This window comes from Pristiophorus japonicus, chromosome 18 (genome assembly GCF_044704955.1).
Source record: "Pristiophorus japonicus isolate sPriJap1 chromosome 18, sPriJap1.hap1, whole genome shotgun sequence".
Lineage (NCBI taxonomy): Eukaryota > Metazoa > Chordata > Chondrichthyes > Pristiophoridae > Pristiophorus > Pristiophorus japonicus.
This window is the reverse complement of record NC_091994.1, coordinates 23953608-23971990: the sequence shown is the minus strand read 5'-3', so window position 1 is coordinate 23971990 and position 18383 is coordinate 23953608. Positions and strand designations below refer to the sequence as shown.

At 44.4% G+C, this 18383-nt stretch overlaps 1 protein-coding gene across 1 annotated transcript in view; it reads right to left on the bottom strand.

Annotated features, from left to right (window-relative positions):
• The window catches only part of amh (anti-Mullerian hormone), a 34081-nt gene extending 19094 nt beyond the window's left edge, over positions 1 to 14987 (bottom strand). Inside the window, exons 1-2 of the mRNA XM_070859781.1 lie at positions 14345 to 14987; positions 3430 to 3611 (exon numbers count right to left, since the gene is read on the bottom strand). Coding sequence (XP_070715882.1) covers positions 3430 to 3611; positions 14345 to 14966 — 804 coding nt within the window. The 5' untranslated portion in view covers positions 14967 to 14987. The remainder of the gene's footprint in view (positions 1 to 3429; positions 3612 to 14344) is intronic.
• Between the last annotated feature and the right edge of the window lie 3396 nt (positions 14988 to 18383).

The window sequence follows — 18383 nt, the reverse complement described above, 5'->3', positions numbered from 1 at the left end:
CATATGATAATAAATCATTATTTTTATCCATATTTTCTGTTTTTATTATACCTGAAGTTTTATGTTCAAATTGTACTGTTCAAATTAATAATTTCCTTTATCAGGTACCACCATCAAACTTACAGCATCAAATTTTGCCATGTGCCTTTGTATTATGCAACAGAGAAAGAGGAAGGTTACAAGATTTAAAATTTTAACTGGTTCTGTTCTCCTGGCAGGAAGGGATAATTTTACTAAATAATTACCTATTTTGTCTCATGAATATACTTAAGTTTTCCCAAATATATGATAAAGATATATAGGGTCTGAAGTTCCGAGATTTTTCGGATGCAAAGATAGTGTAGAGTACCAGAGTTCGGGGCATAAATCAACTACACCAAAGTTACACCCATTCTAAAATATACATCTGGCCCCCAAAGTGAGGCATGTATACAAATGACAGACTAAGAGAGCAAAGGCCAAAACCCAGAAATTCCACCATTTACACCAAAATGGTTTAAGTTAAGCCGGTAGAAAAGAAAGGTAAGTTGCCTCCATCACTTGTCAAACCAGTAAGTGGTTGAGTCCACCAACTTTATCTAAACCAGAGATGACTGAATTAAAAAAAAATTCATTCATGGGATGTGGGCATCCAGCATTTATTGCCCATCCCTAGTTGCCCGCAGTGCTGGTCAGCTTCTTGAACCACTGCAGTCCGTGTGGTGAAGGTACTCCCACAGTGCTGTTAGGTAGGGAGTTTCAGGATTTTGACCCAGCGACTAGAAAAATCTTTGCTTAGCTGATTAATACTGAAAGGATTCTGCCTTTCAGCCATTTCAGGTGGGGGAATCTTTTGAATTCCTCCCTTCTGTCTTGGAGCCCTAACAATGAGGTCTGTAAAGGGCATTCCATATACAGTATGTTTTTATAATGAAGGAAAAGAGTTAGCAGGAAGAAGAGGAAGAGCATGCAGAATAAGGTTGCACCATTAAATTATTGTAAATATTGCTTCAGCCATCAAACACGTACATTTCTGTCACATAATGGTTGTCCAAATATTTTGCTGTAAATGCCTACTATATAAAGCTGAAATTTATATAGTAGCAGTAGACAATATAATGCATTTTGTCCCCCTTGTCAGGATGGTAAGAGCCTGAATGATTGGTATCAAAGCCAATCCATCATAACATAAGAACATAAGAAATAGAACCAGCAGTAGGCCACGGCCCCTCAAGCCTGATCATGACTGATCTGATCATGGACTCAGCTCGACTTCCCCGCCCACTCCCCATAATCCCTCATCCCCTTATCATTCAAGAAACTATCTATTTCTGTCTTAAATTTATTTAATGTCCCAGTTTCCACAGCTCTCTGAGGCAGCGAATTCCACAGATTTACAACCTTCTGAGAGAAGAAATTTCTCCTCATCTCAGTTTTAAATGGGCGGCCCATTATCCTAAGATCATGCCCTCTAGTCCTGGTCTCTCCCATCAGTGGAAACATCCTCTCTGCATCCACTTTGTCAAGCCTCCTCATAATCTTATACGTTTCTATAAGATCACCTCTCATTCTTCTGAATTCCAATGAGTAGAGGCCTAACCTACTCAACCTTTCCTCATAAGTTAACCTACACATCCCCGGGATCAACGTAGTGAACCTTCTCTGAACTGCCTCTACAACAAGTATATCCTTTCGTAAATATGGAAACCAAAACTGTACGCAGTATTCCAGGTGTGGCCTCACCAATACCCTGTACAACTGTAACAAGACTTCCCTGCTTTTATACTCCATCCCCTTTGCAATAAAGGCCAAGATGCTATTGGCCTTCCTGATCACTTGCTGTACCTGTATACTATCCTTTTACGTTTCATGCACAAGTACCCCCAGGTCCCGCTGTACTGCAGCACTTTGCAATCTTTCTCCATTTAAATAATAACTTGCTCTTTGATTTTTTTCTGCCAAAGTGCATGATCTCACATTTTCCAACATTATATTCCATCTGCCAAATTCTTGCCCACTCACTTAGCCTGTCTATGTCCTCCTGCAGCCTCTTTATGTGCTCCTCACACATTGCCCTTCCTCCCATCTTTGTATTGTCAGCAAACTTGGCTACGTTACACTCAGTCCCTTCTTCCAAGTCGTTAATATAGATTGTAAATAGTTGGGGTCCCAGTACTGATCCCTGTGGCACCCCACTCATTACTGATTGCCAACCAAAGAATGAACCATTTATCCCAACTTTCTGTTTGTCAGCCAATCTTCTATCCATGTTAATATATTACCCCCAACCTCATGAACTTTTAACTTGTGCAGTAATCTTTTGTGTGGCACCTTGTCAAATGCCTTCTGGAAGGCCAAATACACCACATCCACTGGTTCCCCTTTATCCATCCTGTAGGTTACATCCTCAAAGAATTCCAGCAAATTTTTCAAACATGACTTCGCCTTCATAATTCCATGCTGACTTTGCCTGACCAAATTTTGCTTTTCCAAATGTCCTGTGCCAGCTGGAGGTGTGACTCAAACTGGCTATTCAGACAATTGTTCACAGAGATGAAATAGACAATAAAACACCACACAAACTGCTGAGAATTGAAACAAAGGGAAAGCTTGATTGCAAAATATTTTTTTTCAATCAGAACCAACTATTCATTCAATTAGTGGGCTGATTTGTGCCATACACCATTTATAGTGTTCTCTGTATTGAACTGTAGTTTCATTATGTAGTAGAGAAATTACACTGTAGCCCTCAAAAAGGTTAACTTGAGAGAAAAGAGAGACAACATGATTTGGGATGGCACAAAATGTGGGTCTCTCGCTCTCTCTCTTTCTCGCTCTGTTGAAAATGAATAGAGATTTGAGACACATGGTTTATTTCTGATCAAAGATTCAGCTTCACAGCTTAGTATGATAAAGCCCATAGGATTTGGGACTTCATTACCCCTGCAACAAAAGGGTATTTAAATTTGGATCAAGTGCAAATGAACTGAATGAGATTTAAAAATAAAATCATGAGGGAGAACTGCACTCCAAATGCAGGCTGCCTAGTAACCTAGATATGAGCTAAAAATAAATCTGAGGCAGCTGCTTCCTCATGTTACAGTGGATGGGGAGAAGATAGCGGGAGCAATTGATATAAATATCTTAAAGAAAAGTGAGAGGCTAAAAAGATCCAGACTTAAAGGGGGTCAGTAACGGTTGGCTGAAAGTGACTATTTTCACTTGTGCTTATGGAAGGCCCGTAACAGACTCCATTAAGGCTTTTATTGGTGTCACTCCTTCTCCCAAATAATGTAATTAGGTCAATATGAACGTACGGTAAATCACATTATACAGAAATAAAGAAATTACACCATAAAATGAATACTCATCATTTGTGGGTTAAGTAAGCTTTTAGTGGTTTTTATTACTTACATTTCTACTAATTATTTGAATAATTAAAAAGATCACCTGATGTTCCTCCAATTGAAGTTCATTGAATCTGAATCTTCCTTCATTTTCAAAGAAATAGCTGTGGCTCTGTCCAAGATAAAACACCAGCAAAAACATCTCGGAATCCTCCATCAGCTGATGCAAATCCCTTTCATATGCCATCTTAAATTGAAGTTGCAGGTTGTACGCTTTCCAGTTCACTGTTTAGAAAAGGAAATATATAACAGGTGTGACAAAGGCTTAGAGAGGACCACTGATACATTATGTCATTCAAAACAATGAAAACTATATTGTGTCTTTTTCTGTGTTGTCACTGAAAAACTCAATAATCACGGTGGAGTAATTAAAAAAAAGACTGGACACAATATATAACTCTTACAGCTCAAACAGAATTGGTTTGTTTTCAAAAACAAACTACAACATTTATTGCATAACTAATGCCTTGTGGGTCGTTCTTTCTAAGTGATCGACCACTGTGTTATTGGGAAAACCTACCACCATATTTCTGAGTACATCAGCCAAATGTGTATTAGTGTTTCAGCAAAATGATATATTCACCGTATATTTATACTGCACAATACATTACACCACACAGTACATTGTACGGTAATGGCAACCATGTCACTATGCTCCTCTTTGAATGAAAAACAGGACAAATGTCTGCTTTTCAGCATAATTAACAATTGGATTGAAATGTATGAACACATTGTTTTGAAAACTGATTTCCGAGAATGTGATTTTGTTAATATAAAAAATACTAGCAGCCAATCAAATAATGAGTCCCATTATTTGACATAAATAAATGTCAAAATGATTATTAATTGAGTTGTAGAGGGTGCAGTTTTATTTCCCCTGAATAAACATTATTCCTAATCCATGCAAAATATGTATAAATGCAATGCAAGAGAACATTCGTTACAGGTCATAAACACACTTCAAGGGCATCAATTCGGGTAGTGTTGGTACTGTTGCATTTGATTATTGCACTTCAAAGGATGCTACATTTCCATTTTACACTGTGTTATACCTTTAGCTTTGCCACTAATGTTCCTGCTAAGGTGCCACGCGCAGCCGTGCAGTAAGCTCACCAGCTTTTACACTGTAAATACTGCGCATGCGCAGACATTTAATGGTACATTGTACGGTTTAATGGCAACCATGTCACTATGCTCCTCTTTGAATGAAAAACAGGACAAATGTCTGCTTTAAAAGGAGCAGGCCACGCAGAACAAAGCGCAGCTTACAGGGAACATTGGTTGCCACTGGTTTCATTACACTCAAAAAGAAAGTTGTATTTATAATGAGTTGTACTGTTTCCATTGGTATTGTTACGACTACATCCACAGCACGTACATTTGAGGTACACAGGAATGTATGTGTTCCCTCAATACATTCAGTTCTTTTGTAAACATTAGAAGGACTCAGAGGGTGTTAAGCAGGTTTCAGCCTCTCAGTGCACAGGGGAGAAAAACAATGACGGGACGGCCTTAGATTGGGGCCATTCCCCATTTGGGCTTTGCGGCAATCGCAACACGCTCCAGTGGATCCCTCAACAATTGCAACACGCTCCAGTGGATCCCTCAACAATTGCAACACGCTCCAGTGGATCCCTCAACACATTGACTTAGACCAGTGCATGTAACAGTTTGCAACACTCGATCTTGGACAGCTCCTTGCTCTGGTAGACCAGCAAATTTCAGGCAGACCAAAGGGTGTCTGTCATTGAGTTGATGTGCACATTTCTTCAGGTGCAAATGGCAGACAACAAGCAGGAAAATCCTGATTTAACAACAAGGCCCCTGCAATCTTGGTAACATCTGTACATTTTTGGTGAGGGAATATAACTCCCAGATATGCAAAATAGGTGCAATATGTCTTTGACAGAATGAACTTTGTGTCAGCTGCTTGGAGGACCTAGCTGAAGAAGATACTTGATTTAAAAAGCGCAGGCACGTGAATATTAGTGTCAAGTAGCAGCACAGGACATATATGGAAATAAGTAGTTGTGGAAGATATAGTAAATGCAAAAGAATGGTGTGCTGACACAGAGTTGTCAGCAAGAGTGTAAGAGTAAATGAAAATAGCAGGTTTATGCACATTACATTATACATGGCATGATGGAAAAGACATTACAATTATAGGAAGGAATGTCTGTGGATCAAATCACCATGTCCCAATCTTCACTGCTCTTAAGTTTAAAAGCAAGACTCATACACAGCAGAAGGACACAGTGTGAAACAGATAGCAGACATCTTGGCAAATCACTCAGTATGAGAAAGCATTCATTGATATATGTGGATGAGAGAGTTTTGGGGGCATTGTGATTGTGGATAATGTAAAAGTGTGCAGAACTATGGACATGTATCATACTAGCAGTTTTAGTGTGGCATTGCTCACTAAGTCAGATGATACCTTGTTTTATAAAGGCAGGAGCAGTCTAACATGAAATGCACAATGGGCCGGAATTGGCTGGAGCAGGCCATCTCACAGTATGATCAGTTAGGTAGATTTTTTCTGCACCCTTCAGCTCAAATTATTTTTGCCCTGTAGGTTGCTGGAGGTGTGAGCTAATAACGGTGTGGTGAGGGCAACAGGGCTATTGGGTCCTTAGTGAACGACGGGATCAACAGTGTATCTCCTTAACCAATGAGATTTGAAGATTGCTAAATAGACTCAGAAGAAGGGTTAATTAGTGGGTGAATTCAATGTCAAATCAGGTACACAAAGAAAAATAAAGAGAGGGAAAGAAAGATTGGATTAAGAGAGAGAGAGAAAAAAAAGAGACAGAAATGCAAAGAAAGACATTTAAAAAAATCTCCAGCAACAAGTCGCTACCTGAATGATTGAGACTCCGCACCTTTTAGTTGTTCACTTTCTGGGCCAGAGAGGTTGATTGGCAGTGATTAACAATTATCACATTATTAAAAGGATACTGGCGCTATTAATTACTCAGTCGACCATTAACTGCCCCAAAGGGCGTCACACAACTGCAAGCCAACCGCTGTCACTATTACTTTAGCGGACAACAGGATGGATGTGTTAATAGAGCAAATCATAGTGATGCTGATGAGAAAGCACAGCATGAAGCACTGAGTTTTAGTGAGCAAGTGATAGCAATGGTGGCGGTTAATGGATGGCCAGCTAGTACTAGGTAACGGTCCAGTATATTGAGTACCCCAGCTAAGCTGTGTGGCGGCTACAGACTTTAATAGACCTTCTCTCAAACAAAGGCTATTATAGCAGCAGCATTATATTGTGAAATCACTTGCTTCCGTGTACACTGTTTCAGAAAGTGGCCTGTGTAGTATGGGGGAGTAGGCCATCCAGATATGCATTACCATCTCCAAGATGACTGATGTAAATTGAGCATGGGCTATATGTACTGCAATCTTCAACTGATCACATAATAATCCCAATGGCATCTGCATGGAGTCCTTAGTTTTCCAGATTATAAGTTTAGTAAGAACATCTCTCAAGAATGCTCCATTTCTACTTTGGGCTCCAAATTTCAAGATGCTGTCATGGCTATCTTCAACTCACTTAGAAATTGCGTGCAAGCAATCAACATGGAGGAATTCCACACCCTAATAGATTTCCACTGTGCTAAGCTCAAAGATATGTGGGTATCATGAGGAGATGCTTTTCAGCATGTTGTATAGCAGCAGCTGATTAGCACTCTTCCCAGTGACAGTGATGCGAGGTGGTGCCTTTGAAAGCAATAAGTCCACAACAACTGATATGGGTCTGTCAGGGTCAGTGCAGAAAAAGGTGGAGCCAGGGCTTTCTATGTTCTCTGCAACTCGCCATTTGGCTATACAGACATCCATAAGTACTATTCCTTTTCATTAGAGGTGTATTTAGTAGTGTGGCGACAGATAATACACACGGAGGTCAAAATACATGGTGCAAACACAGCAGCGAAACACCTCAAGCGTGTAGTTACTACTACTGCACAGCTAAAAATTTAATTTACTTTTCATTCTTTTCATTGTGCAGATAATAAATCATCATCATCATAGACAGTCCCTCGAGTTGAGGATGACTTGCTTCCACGCCAAAACGTTCACAGATGTTTCAATGAAGGAACAGCGTGGCAGCCTGACCCAGCAGTCTGTGCGGCCGCCAGCCTGCGAGCACCATCAGAGCAGGCCGGGGATCAGAAGGAGAGGATAATAAAACACAGTGTTCAACACCAAACAAAGTGGGTGATTCCCGTGGATGCCCAACCAATCTTTGGAGATAGAAATTGAGGTGACCTTCACTATGACTGGCAGGGCGTGGCCAATGGCAGACTATCCCTGCAAGCCTTTGCGAAACAGATGCCCGAGTTCAGTTTCAGCCTCTCAGATCAGCCTGACCCTCGTCCCGTGTTGCTTCTCCATCTTGACCAGGTTGTTGCCTCTGGTGTGATACACTTCTGAAGTAGCACCTATTGCAAGTCATGTGCCTTCCTCACCCTCTGTGCTCCTGATCCTCCCTTTCCTCCTCCTCCACGGTTATGTACCCACCTGTAGCCATACTACATGTCATGTATTCAACTGTCACTGTAACCCATGACTGACCTAAGATGTACACCGTGAGAACACTGACCACTAGGTGGTGAACTTGTGGGAGACACTCCTAACCTGGACTTTCAGGTATAAAAGGGGTAGCTCCACCCACCTTCTTCACTACAGTGCTGGAATAAAGGTTGCTGGTCACAGAGTGACCTTCTCTTAAATATGGGCCTCGTGTGCATTTGTATTGTATAGTAAGGACATATTATTGGCGACGAGAAACTGGGATTTAAACCACGCGAGCATGGCCACCAACAGCACAGACGAGAGGTACTGTGTTGGTGATGATTGGCACGATTTTATTGAGAGACTACAGCAACGTTTCGTCACTAAGGAATGGCTGGGACAGGATTCGGCCGACAAACACAGGGCTCATCTCCTGAAGGTTTGTGGATCCAGAATGTACTCCCTGATGAAGGACCTTCTAGCACCAGAGAAGCCGGCGGACAAGACTTTTGAAGAGCTCTGTAAGTTGATCGGGGAACACCTTAAACCGGCGAGCAGCATGCACATGGCGAGACACCGGTTTTGCATGCACCGGCAGCGAGAAGGGCAAAGCATTCCAGACTTCATGGCAGACCTCCGGCGACTGGCGAGCCTATGTAAGTTCACAGATGAATGCAGAGCAGAGATGCTGCGAGACTTTTTTATTGAGGGCATTGGGCACACTGGGGTTTTCAGGAAACTGATTGAGACCAAAGACTTGACCCTGGAAATGGCGGCTTTGATGGCCCAGACATTTATCTCAGGGGAGGAAGAGACCAGAATGATGTTTGACAAAAATCTTGGTTTAAATGCAGTAAATGGACAGGGAGTCAACATTGTTAACGCGGCACATAGTTCTCCAGGCGGACATGCCCGAGCATGTAGTCGAACCCAAAGGGGAATTCAACAGAGACAATGGCTAGCTGAACGGCGATTCATGCCATCGCAAGGGACAATGCGGCCAGTAATGGGATCATCAACACCGGTCAATGGTGCGCTTAAGGACAGTTACAGAGACAGTCAGAGATGATCGACTGGTAATGGACCTTTTGTTTCCAACAACGGCTCATGTTGGAGCTGTGGAGGCAAACACACAGCCAGAGCTTTCAGGTATCAGCAATATACCTGCAGAAACTGCAACGTCAGCGGTCATTGGCGCATATGTGCAGGAAGCCTGCAGCAAGGTTGATGTACGAGGAGGACGGGCCCGATGTAAGCCCTACGAGGCCAAATGGACACTGGGGGAAATCGCTGGAAGCTGAAGTTCAGCGAGTTCATGTGGAGCACATATACAGTTCATACACCAGAACGCCACCGATAATGATGAAAGTGCTCCTCAATGGCATCCCAGTATCGATGGAGCTAGACATGGGGCCAGCCAGTCCCTGATGAGTATCAAACAGTTCGATAAGTTGTGGGCATCCAAGCCCAGGAGGCCAAAATTATTGCCGATTGATGCACCGCTACGGACATATAAAAGGAGATCATTCCGGTGCTAGGCAGGGCCACGGTAGTCATGAACCACAAAGATTCGGAGAACAGGTTGCCATTCTGGATTGTCCCGGGGGACGGTCCCGCATTGCTGGGGAGGAGTTGGCTTGCTGTCATGAACTGGAAATGGGGCGATGTAAATGCAATTTCTTCTGTGGAGCGAATATCATGCTCACAAATCCTGGACAAATTTGACTCAATATTTCAACCCGGCATTGGCACATTCATGGGGACCAAGGTAGTGATTCACATAAACCCGGATGCCAGGCCAGTACACCACAAGGCCAGAGCGGTGCCGTACGTGATGCGGGAAAAGATAGAATGCGAATTGGACCGCCTGCTGAAGGAAGGCATTATCTCGCCAGTCGAATTCAGTGACTGGGCAAGCCCGATTGTGCTGGTGCTCAAGGTGGATGGGTCGGTCAGGATATGTGTTGATTACAAGGCCACCATCAATCGGGTGTCACTCCAAGACCAGTACCCGCTACCGAGAGCGGAGGATCTCTTTGCGAAGCTATCCGGTGGCAAACTTTTTTCAAAATTGGACCTGATCTCAGCTTACATGACCAGAGCTGGCAAATGAGTCAAAGAAGCTGACCACCATCACAACACACAAGGGGTTGTTTGAGTACAACAGATGTCCGTTCGGGATTCGCTCAGCCGCCGCGATCTTTCAACGAAACATGGAAAGTCTCCTCAAGTCAATTCCAAGGACGATGGTTTTTCAAGACGACATCCTCATCACGGGTCGCGACACTGAAGAACACCTCCACAACCTGGAGGAGGTGCTACGCTGTCTGGACCGGGTAGGTCTGCGACTGAAAAAGGCGAAGTGCATCTTCCTAGCTCCAGAGGTAGAATTCCTGGGGATGAGGGTAGCAGCAGACGGGAATCAGACCTACTGCGTCCAAAACAGAAGTGATCCAGAGAGCACCCAGACCCCGTAACACGATGGAGCTGCGTTCGTTCCTGGGGCTCCTGAACTATTTTGGTAACCTTCTTCCCAAATTGAGCACGCTGTTAGAGCCGCTACACGTGCTCCTGCGCAAAGGTCGCAAATGGGTCTGGGGGGAAAGGGCTTTTGATAGAGCACGCAATTTGTTATGCTCCAACAATCTGTTAATGCTATATGACCCATGTAAGAAACTTGTTTAACATGCGATGTGTCGTCCTATGGGGTCGGGTGTGTGTTGCAGCATGTGAATGCCAATGGTCAGTTACAGCCGGTAGCTTATGCTTCCAGAAGTCTGTCCCAGGCAGAAAGGGGCTACGGGATGGTAGAAAAGGAAGTGCTTGCATGTGTATATGCAGTACCTGTTTGGCAGGAAATTTGAGCTGGAGACAGATCATAAACCCCTAACGTCCCTTTTGGCCGACAACAAGGCCATAAATGCAAATGCGTCGGCCCGCATACAAAGGTGGGCACTCATGTTAGCCGCCTATGACTACATAATTCCGCACAGACTGGGCACTGAAAACTGCGCCGATGCACTCAGCAGGCTCCCACTAGCCACCACCGAGAGGGCTTTCGAAAGCGAAGGCTCACCCGTGACAGCCCGTCAGATCAAAGTCTGGAGAAATAGAGACCCGCTACTGTCTTTAGTCAAGAAATGTGTCCTGAATGAGGATTGGGCAGCCACGTACGGGGCATGCCCTGAGGAATTTAAACCATTTCACAGGCGCAAGGATGAACTCTCGATTCAGGCCGATTGCCTACTATGGGGAAACCGAGTAGTCATGCCCCAGATGGGCAGAGAGGTGTTCATCCGAGAACTCCACAATGAGCACCCGGGCATTGTCATGATGAAGGCAATTGCCAGGTCACACGTTTTGTGGCCAGGGATAGATGCAGACCTGGAACTTTGCGTTCGCAGGTGAAACACGTGTGCCCAGGGGAGCCCCCCTGAGCCACTGGTCCTGGCCCACCAAGCCATGGTCACGCATCCATGTGGACTACGCATGTCCTTTCATGGGAGAAATGTTTTTGGTTGTAGTAGACGCCTACTCCAAATGGATTGAATGTGACATTCTCAATTCAAGCACATCCTCTGCCACGTAGAATGTCTACGGGCAATGTTCGCCGCCCATAGTCTACCGGACGTCTTGGTCAGCGACAATGGCCCGTGCTTTACAAGCATTGAATTCCAGGACTTCATGGCAGGAAATGGTATCAACCATGTCAGAACGGCACTGTTCAAGCCGGCCTCAAACGGCCAGGCGGAACGAGCAGTGCAGATAATCAAACAGGGGATGCTCAGAATCCAAGGGGGTTCCCTACAAAGCCGCTTATCATGCCTCCTGTTGGCCAATAGATCCCGACCACACTCACTCACAGGGGTTCCACCCGCAGAGCTGCTAATGAAAAGGACGTTCAAAACCAGGTTATCCCTTATACACTCCACCATGAAAGAAATTGTTGAGAGCAGGCGCCGGTCACAATGTGACTACCATGACGGGAATGCGAGGGCGCGATGTATTGATGTCAATGACACTGTCTTTGTCCTCAACTACGCTGCAGGGCCCAAATGGCTCACAGGCACTGTGATTGCCAAAGAGGGGAATAGGATTCTGGTAGTTAAACTTACCAATGGACAAATCTGTCGCAAACATGTGGCTCAAACAAAAAGGAGGTCCAGCAACCCCATAGAAGAAGCAGAGGAAGAACATGATGTAGAGTTCACTCCACCACAGGTGACTGAACACCGGAACCAAAGGGAGGAGAGCCCAGTCACTGTGAGCAGTCGGGACAGGCCTGAGGCACTGCAAACAGCAGACACTCAGGCCAGTGCCTAACAACCGGAGCCCCAACTCAGGCACTCTACAAGGGAGCGTAAACCACCAGAGAGACTTAACCTGTGATCCCAATAAGACTTTGGGGGGAGGTGATGTCATGTATTCAACTGTCACTGTAACCCATGTATAAACTGACCTAAAATGTACACCGTGAGAACACTGACCACTCGGTGGTGAACTTCTGGGAGACACTCCTAACCTGGACTTTCAGGTATAAAAGGGGTAGCTCCACCCACCTTCTTCACTCAGTGCTGGCTAATAAAGGTTACTGGTCACAGAGTGACCTTCTCTCAAGTATGGGCCGCGTGTGTATTTGTACTGTATAGTAAGGACATATTACTACACCCATGTGCTTGAAGAGAAAATTCATTTTTACCATTTACTTCTGTCACTGTTGTGCTGATACTTCAAGATTAAGATCTGGACTTGAATAAAATATTCTCTTTTCACTTTTAAAATGCAGTTAAGGAATGCTGCACAAATTCTTCATTAGTGACCTTCAGCAAGGCTGAAAAGTAAATACCTGTATCAGACTTTTTACTTATGCCGACATTCTTGCTCATAATTATTTGAAAGAGGAATGTCTAAAAAAAATTATAGCTGTATGAAAAAGTTACGGGTCATTAGGTCCAGTAAACATATACTTCTGATAGATCTCAACTGACCCACCCATTTCTCCCTATAACCCTTATTCCCTTCTACTCCACAAACACAACTAATTGTCTCTTGAACCCATTTATACTATCCTTCTGCTAATGTAACCCAACAAAATGGACAGAGCAAAACAAATGGCTGTTAATAGTAATTCTTTGTTATGGTCTAATTTTTAACAGGCATCCTAATTTTGACCATATCATTTGACAAAATAATAGAACTAAGGCCCAATTTGAGTCCAGAGTGGGAATCAGGCAGGAAGGGGCAAGCCAATCGCCAAATCTCCCTGGAGTCAGCAGCATGAAGCCTCCTAGGCCTCAGCTGCAGGTCCTCAGTCAATGGCCCACCGGAAAACGGCCAGCAGGCATCAGCTGGGTGGCAGGAAGTCGTTGGCCAGAACCATAGGAACGGTCTCCGGCACTCAGATAAGTTGCAGGAAGAGGGGTTTAGGAGATTCTTGAACTCAGGATGTAGGGTGAGGGGAAGCCCAGGACAGGGGAAGCCCAAACTTTCCGTGTGGGGCCCGGTGGAGCAATCCGGGCCCCACAAGGAATTTGTTTTTAAAACTTACCTGTTTGAGACTCTTCTGGCCCCAGATCATCTTCCTCCTATTTTCCCTACTCAGGCTACCTGCTGAGGTAGCAGTCAGGGCCCAAGGACATCATCAGATCCCAATCTACATATTTAAAGAAAGACCATGCCGGCTTCAGGTGCTTCTCCTCGCTGCTTGCTCAGGAGAGCAAGTTAACATAGAAGACAGTGGCAACTAGGCGGGAAGTCAGTGGGTAAATCTCGCGGATGATTTTAACTGCCTGCCTATATATACACATATATATTACACACACCTATATGTATATACAGACGCACACAGACAGGCGCTATCGATTCCAATTCATGGCACTCTGAGAAGAAAGGAAATATAATCTGGAGGGGACAATGCTCCCACACTGATAACATAACCACGTACCAATACCTTGCAGTGTATCACGTTATTCAAATGAGGTATGGCTGGGAATAAGTGATACGATATATGAGAACTCATCGCCAGCAATTTTTCAGAGATGGATTTTAATTATAGAATCTATAAGGTGTTTTTTTTAAAGAAAAACTTATTTGAACAGGAAGTTCTCACTTCAAATTAAATCATGCAACAGTCTAATTCACACGAGAGATGCTTCCAGCTGCACTGGCATCAGTTCACAATGAATAAATCATTAAACTCATCCTTTTTTACCTTTTGACCTAATTTTCTTTTACATTTGGTATTAATGAAATGCAAATGATCTTGAATTATAAATCAAATTCATACATCTTCTTTTGTGACCTTTATACTCAGAATTTTTTGAAGGGAATATTTGTCCATTAACTAATATTAGTATTGATTATAAAGCCCAATTAAACTAGCATTTGTTCGCATATCTTCTACTAATAAAAAAGTTATCTTTTCTTCTTACCTTCAGAAAGATGCAACACCATCAGTTTTACCATTTTGGCACCAGCTTTTATATGAAGTGCCAAGTTTCTGAGAAAAAGCAATGCATTGTGTTTTTTTTTTGAACCAGAACAAATCCCAAACTTGGCCATATGGCTGTCACTGTACAAAATCACATTTTCAATGAAACTGCGTTCATATCCAGTAATAGCACCAATCACCTCCAGATAATTCATGCTCTGTTCATCACCTTGTAGCCTACAGATCGGTTCTTTAAAAGCACGCGGATTTTTCTGATTAGAGATTGTGTCCAATTCTTGACTTCTGTTTGCAATTGGAGGTTCTCCTTGTGCCTCCTTCGGGAAGGACATGCTCATGGCAATCTTATCACCTTCATTTGATGGTTGCAACAGTTTTGCTCCTGTTCCTTGTGCAGAAAGTAATTTTCCGTCATGCACAGATTCACTGTCGGCAGAGCAGTTTTCTCGTGCTTCAGCAGAATTGCGATCAGGAAAATCATTTGGCTGGCTGATGGCTGATTCTTCCACATTTTCATATTCCTTCCTGATGTTCTGTTCTACAGGAAGCGCGCAAATTAGTAAAATGAATAAGTGAGAAACCACAAAAATCGAAACAGCTTCCATGATTGATCTGGCTTTGTTGAAGACTGAAGGAATGTAGTGCAAAAGTTGGCTTTGTCTTTGTAGAGATAAGCCTTGTTGATTGTGTTAGGTTAAAGCTGGAGAAGGAGTGTTTAGCAGATATTTTTAGAACAAAAGCAGACCTTGTATTTTCTTTCGCGGATATCATACAATGGCAAATGTGCCAAAAAGCTCTGGAACAACATTCCTTTTTATGCTCAACATTACTTGCAGTGGAATCCTGTTACACTGAAAGAGTGGGATGAACAAGGAAACTCATAACCAGATTTGTATATAACACAGTTGACTACATTATTATTTAATGTCTGAGGAGCAAACCTGGGACCTGCTCACTTTCATGTCAAGACACAGCTAGAAATTTGCTTATATCAAGACTAACATATGCGTGGATTCAGCTAGACTTACAAGTTTAGGACAAAAGCAAAATACTGTGGATGCTGGAAATCTGAAATAAAAACCGAAGATGCTGCAAAATACTCAGCAGGGCAGGCAGCATCTGTGGAGAGAGAAACTTTTCATCAGAACAAGTATTAGACAAGTTTTAGCTTTCTGTCCTATATTGTGATCAGAACGAAGTTTCTCGGAATCACATTGTAATACTTACGAGACAGTAGTTTGGATGATGTTATCAGCTGCCACCATCCGAATCAAATCTTTTCCAGTAAAGACTAGAAGACAGAAAAATGAAAACGGAGGGAAAGTGATGGTGTATTGTTTGCACAGATATACAATGGCAAACGTGATTATTGGAGCATCCAGTTTCAACAAGAGTCTCATACTGTTTGCTGATAACAGCAAAATGTAGTTGACATAATTAAGGACCATTCATCTTATGAATTCCTTTTATGAACCTAATCAGAGTTTAAATGAAAAAAATCATACAAATTTGGTAATTTGAATTTTCTGCCTTTCTTCCTGATGGTCCAGCACATTGGGAAATGCAGGATTAAAGCCACAACCACTGCTCCATATCTTTTTGGTATAATGAAATACTAGTGTTTTTTTACAAAAAAATTTCCCTCACAACAACCAGTTGCAGAAGAATGCATGAAAGCCAACTTATACACTGGATGAACAGCACCTTACAAAAGATTCACAGATTTCATCTCTCCCTGTTGAATGAATGCTGGAAACGATATGATCAGTGTGGCATGATTCTACACAACCTCTGATCATGCTCCCTGACCCAACCACTCTGGGCAGCAATCCAAGATACTGCAAAGACTGTGCTCAACAATCAGCTCCCTGCAGACCTACTCCCCTGTCTGCTGGCTCTGTCCCAAGTGGTGCAAGGGCCACCTGAGTTGCATTTAGCCGCACAACTCACACTGCTAGTGCAAAAAAATGCATTTCCCCACTATGATGAAGGTGTTCCCCACCCCCTCCGCCACAAACGCGTGGATTAAGCATCTACGGGAACAAATCCAGTTTGAAGCGCATGACATATGTGGTGTCCTTGCACCCAGCTATAGAGTCACACGAGGTATGTACTGCAGACAAGGTCACTGTGTGACCTGAACCTTTATTCCCAGGATCAAGAAGTGATGACCCTCCGTGGGGCCTCCCTTTATATACCTGGATGACCAGGTGACGAGTGTGTCCCACAAGTTCACCCCCTGTGGTCAAGGTGTGCATTACTCAGGTGTATACAGTGTACAGTATTGTTACATAAAGGTTACAGTTGTGTGAAGGTTACAAACATGACATCACCTCCCCCAACGTCTTTGGGTCAAAGATTGAGTCTTTCAGGCGGTCGACGCTCTCTCTGGAGTGCCACAGTTGGGGTTCTGGTGGTTGGGCCTTGGCATGCATCTCTGTCGCCTGAGGTGATTCCGGCCTGGCCGCAGGGACTGTGCATGCTGGTGAATGTCCTTGTTGCTTGTTCTCTGGCAGTGCTGTGGGTAGCATCTCGTGACCTTCCTCAGGTTCCTCAGTGACCATGCTGAACCTTTTCTTTACTTGGTCCAGATGTTTGCGGCATATCTGCCCATTGTTAAGTCTGACCACTATGACCCTATTCCCCTCTTTGCCAATTACAGTACCCTCAAGCCACTTGGGTCCCAAAGCATGATTGAGAACAAATTCAGGGTCATCAATTTCTATGCATCTCCCCACTGCGTTGCGATCATGGCACTCGGTTTGGGACTGGCACCTGCCCTCAACAATGTCTGACAGGGCTGGATGAATGAGGGACAGCCGCATTTTAAGCGTGCGTTTCATGGGTAGTTCCGCGGGCGGGACTCCCGTGAGCGAATGCGGGCGGGACTTATAGGCCAGCAGGAGACACGATAGGCGGTACTGAAGGGAAGGTCCTTGAATCCGGAGCATGCCCTGTTTTATGATTTGAACTGCACGTTCCACCTGCCCATTGGAAGCCGGCTTGAACGGTGCTGTCCTGACATGTTTGATACCGTTACCCGACATAAATTCCTGGAATTCATAGCTAGTGAAACATGGGTCGTTACAGCTAACCAGGATGTCCGGCAAGCCGTGGGTCGCAAAGACCGTACGCAGACTCTCCACGGTGGTGGATGTCGTGCACGAATTCAATATGATGCACTCGATCCATTTCGAGTATGCATCGACAACAATCGGAACATTTTTCCCATGAACGGGCCCACGTAGTCTACGTGAATACGTGACCATGGCCTGGTGGGCCAAGGCCACGGGCTGAGTGGGGCCTCCCTGGGGGCATTACTCTGCTGAGCACACGTCGTGCACTGCGAACCCCAGTGTTCCAGGTCTGAGTCAATTCCCGGCCACCATACATGTGACCGTCAATTGCCTTCATCAGCACAATGCCTGGGTGCTTGCTGTGGAGTTCCCTGATGAATGCCTCCCTGCCCTTCTGGGGCATGACTACTCGGCTGCCCCATAGCAGGCAGTCAGCTTGGATGGAGAGCTCATCCATCCGTCTGTGGAACGGCCTGACCTCCTCAGGGCATGCTCCGTGTGCGGGCACCCAATCCCCAGTCAGGACACATTTCTTTATCAGGGATAGGAGAGAGTCTCAGTTGGTCCAGATTTTGATCTGGCGGGCTGTGATAGGAAAGCCTCAACGGCCATGACCATCTCCGCGCTTTGCTCCGACACCCCCTCGGTGGTCACCAGTGGGAGCCTGCTGAGCGCGTCAGCGCAACTTTTAGTGCCAGGCCGGTGCCGTATGGTGTAGTCATACGCAGCCACCGTGAGAGCCCATCGCTGTATGCGAGCTGACGCATTGGCATTGACAGCCTTGCTGTCGGACAAAAGGAATGTTAACGGCTTGTGGTCCGTTTCTAACTCGAACCTTCTGCCAAAAAGGTACTGGTGCATCTTTTTCACCCCATAGACACATGCGAGTGCTTCCTTTTCGACCATCCCGTATCCCCTTTCTGCTTGGGAGAGCGACCTGGAGGC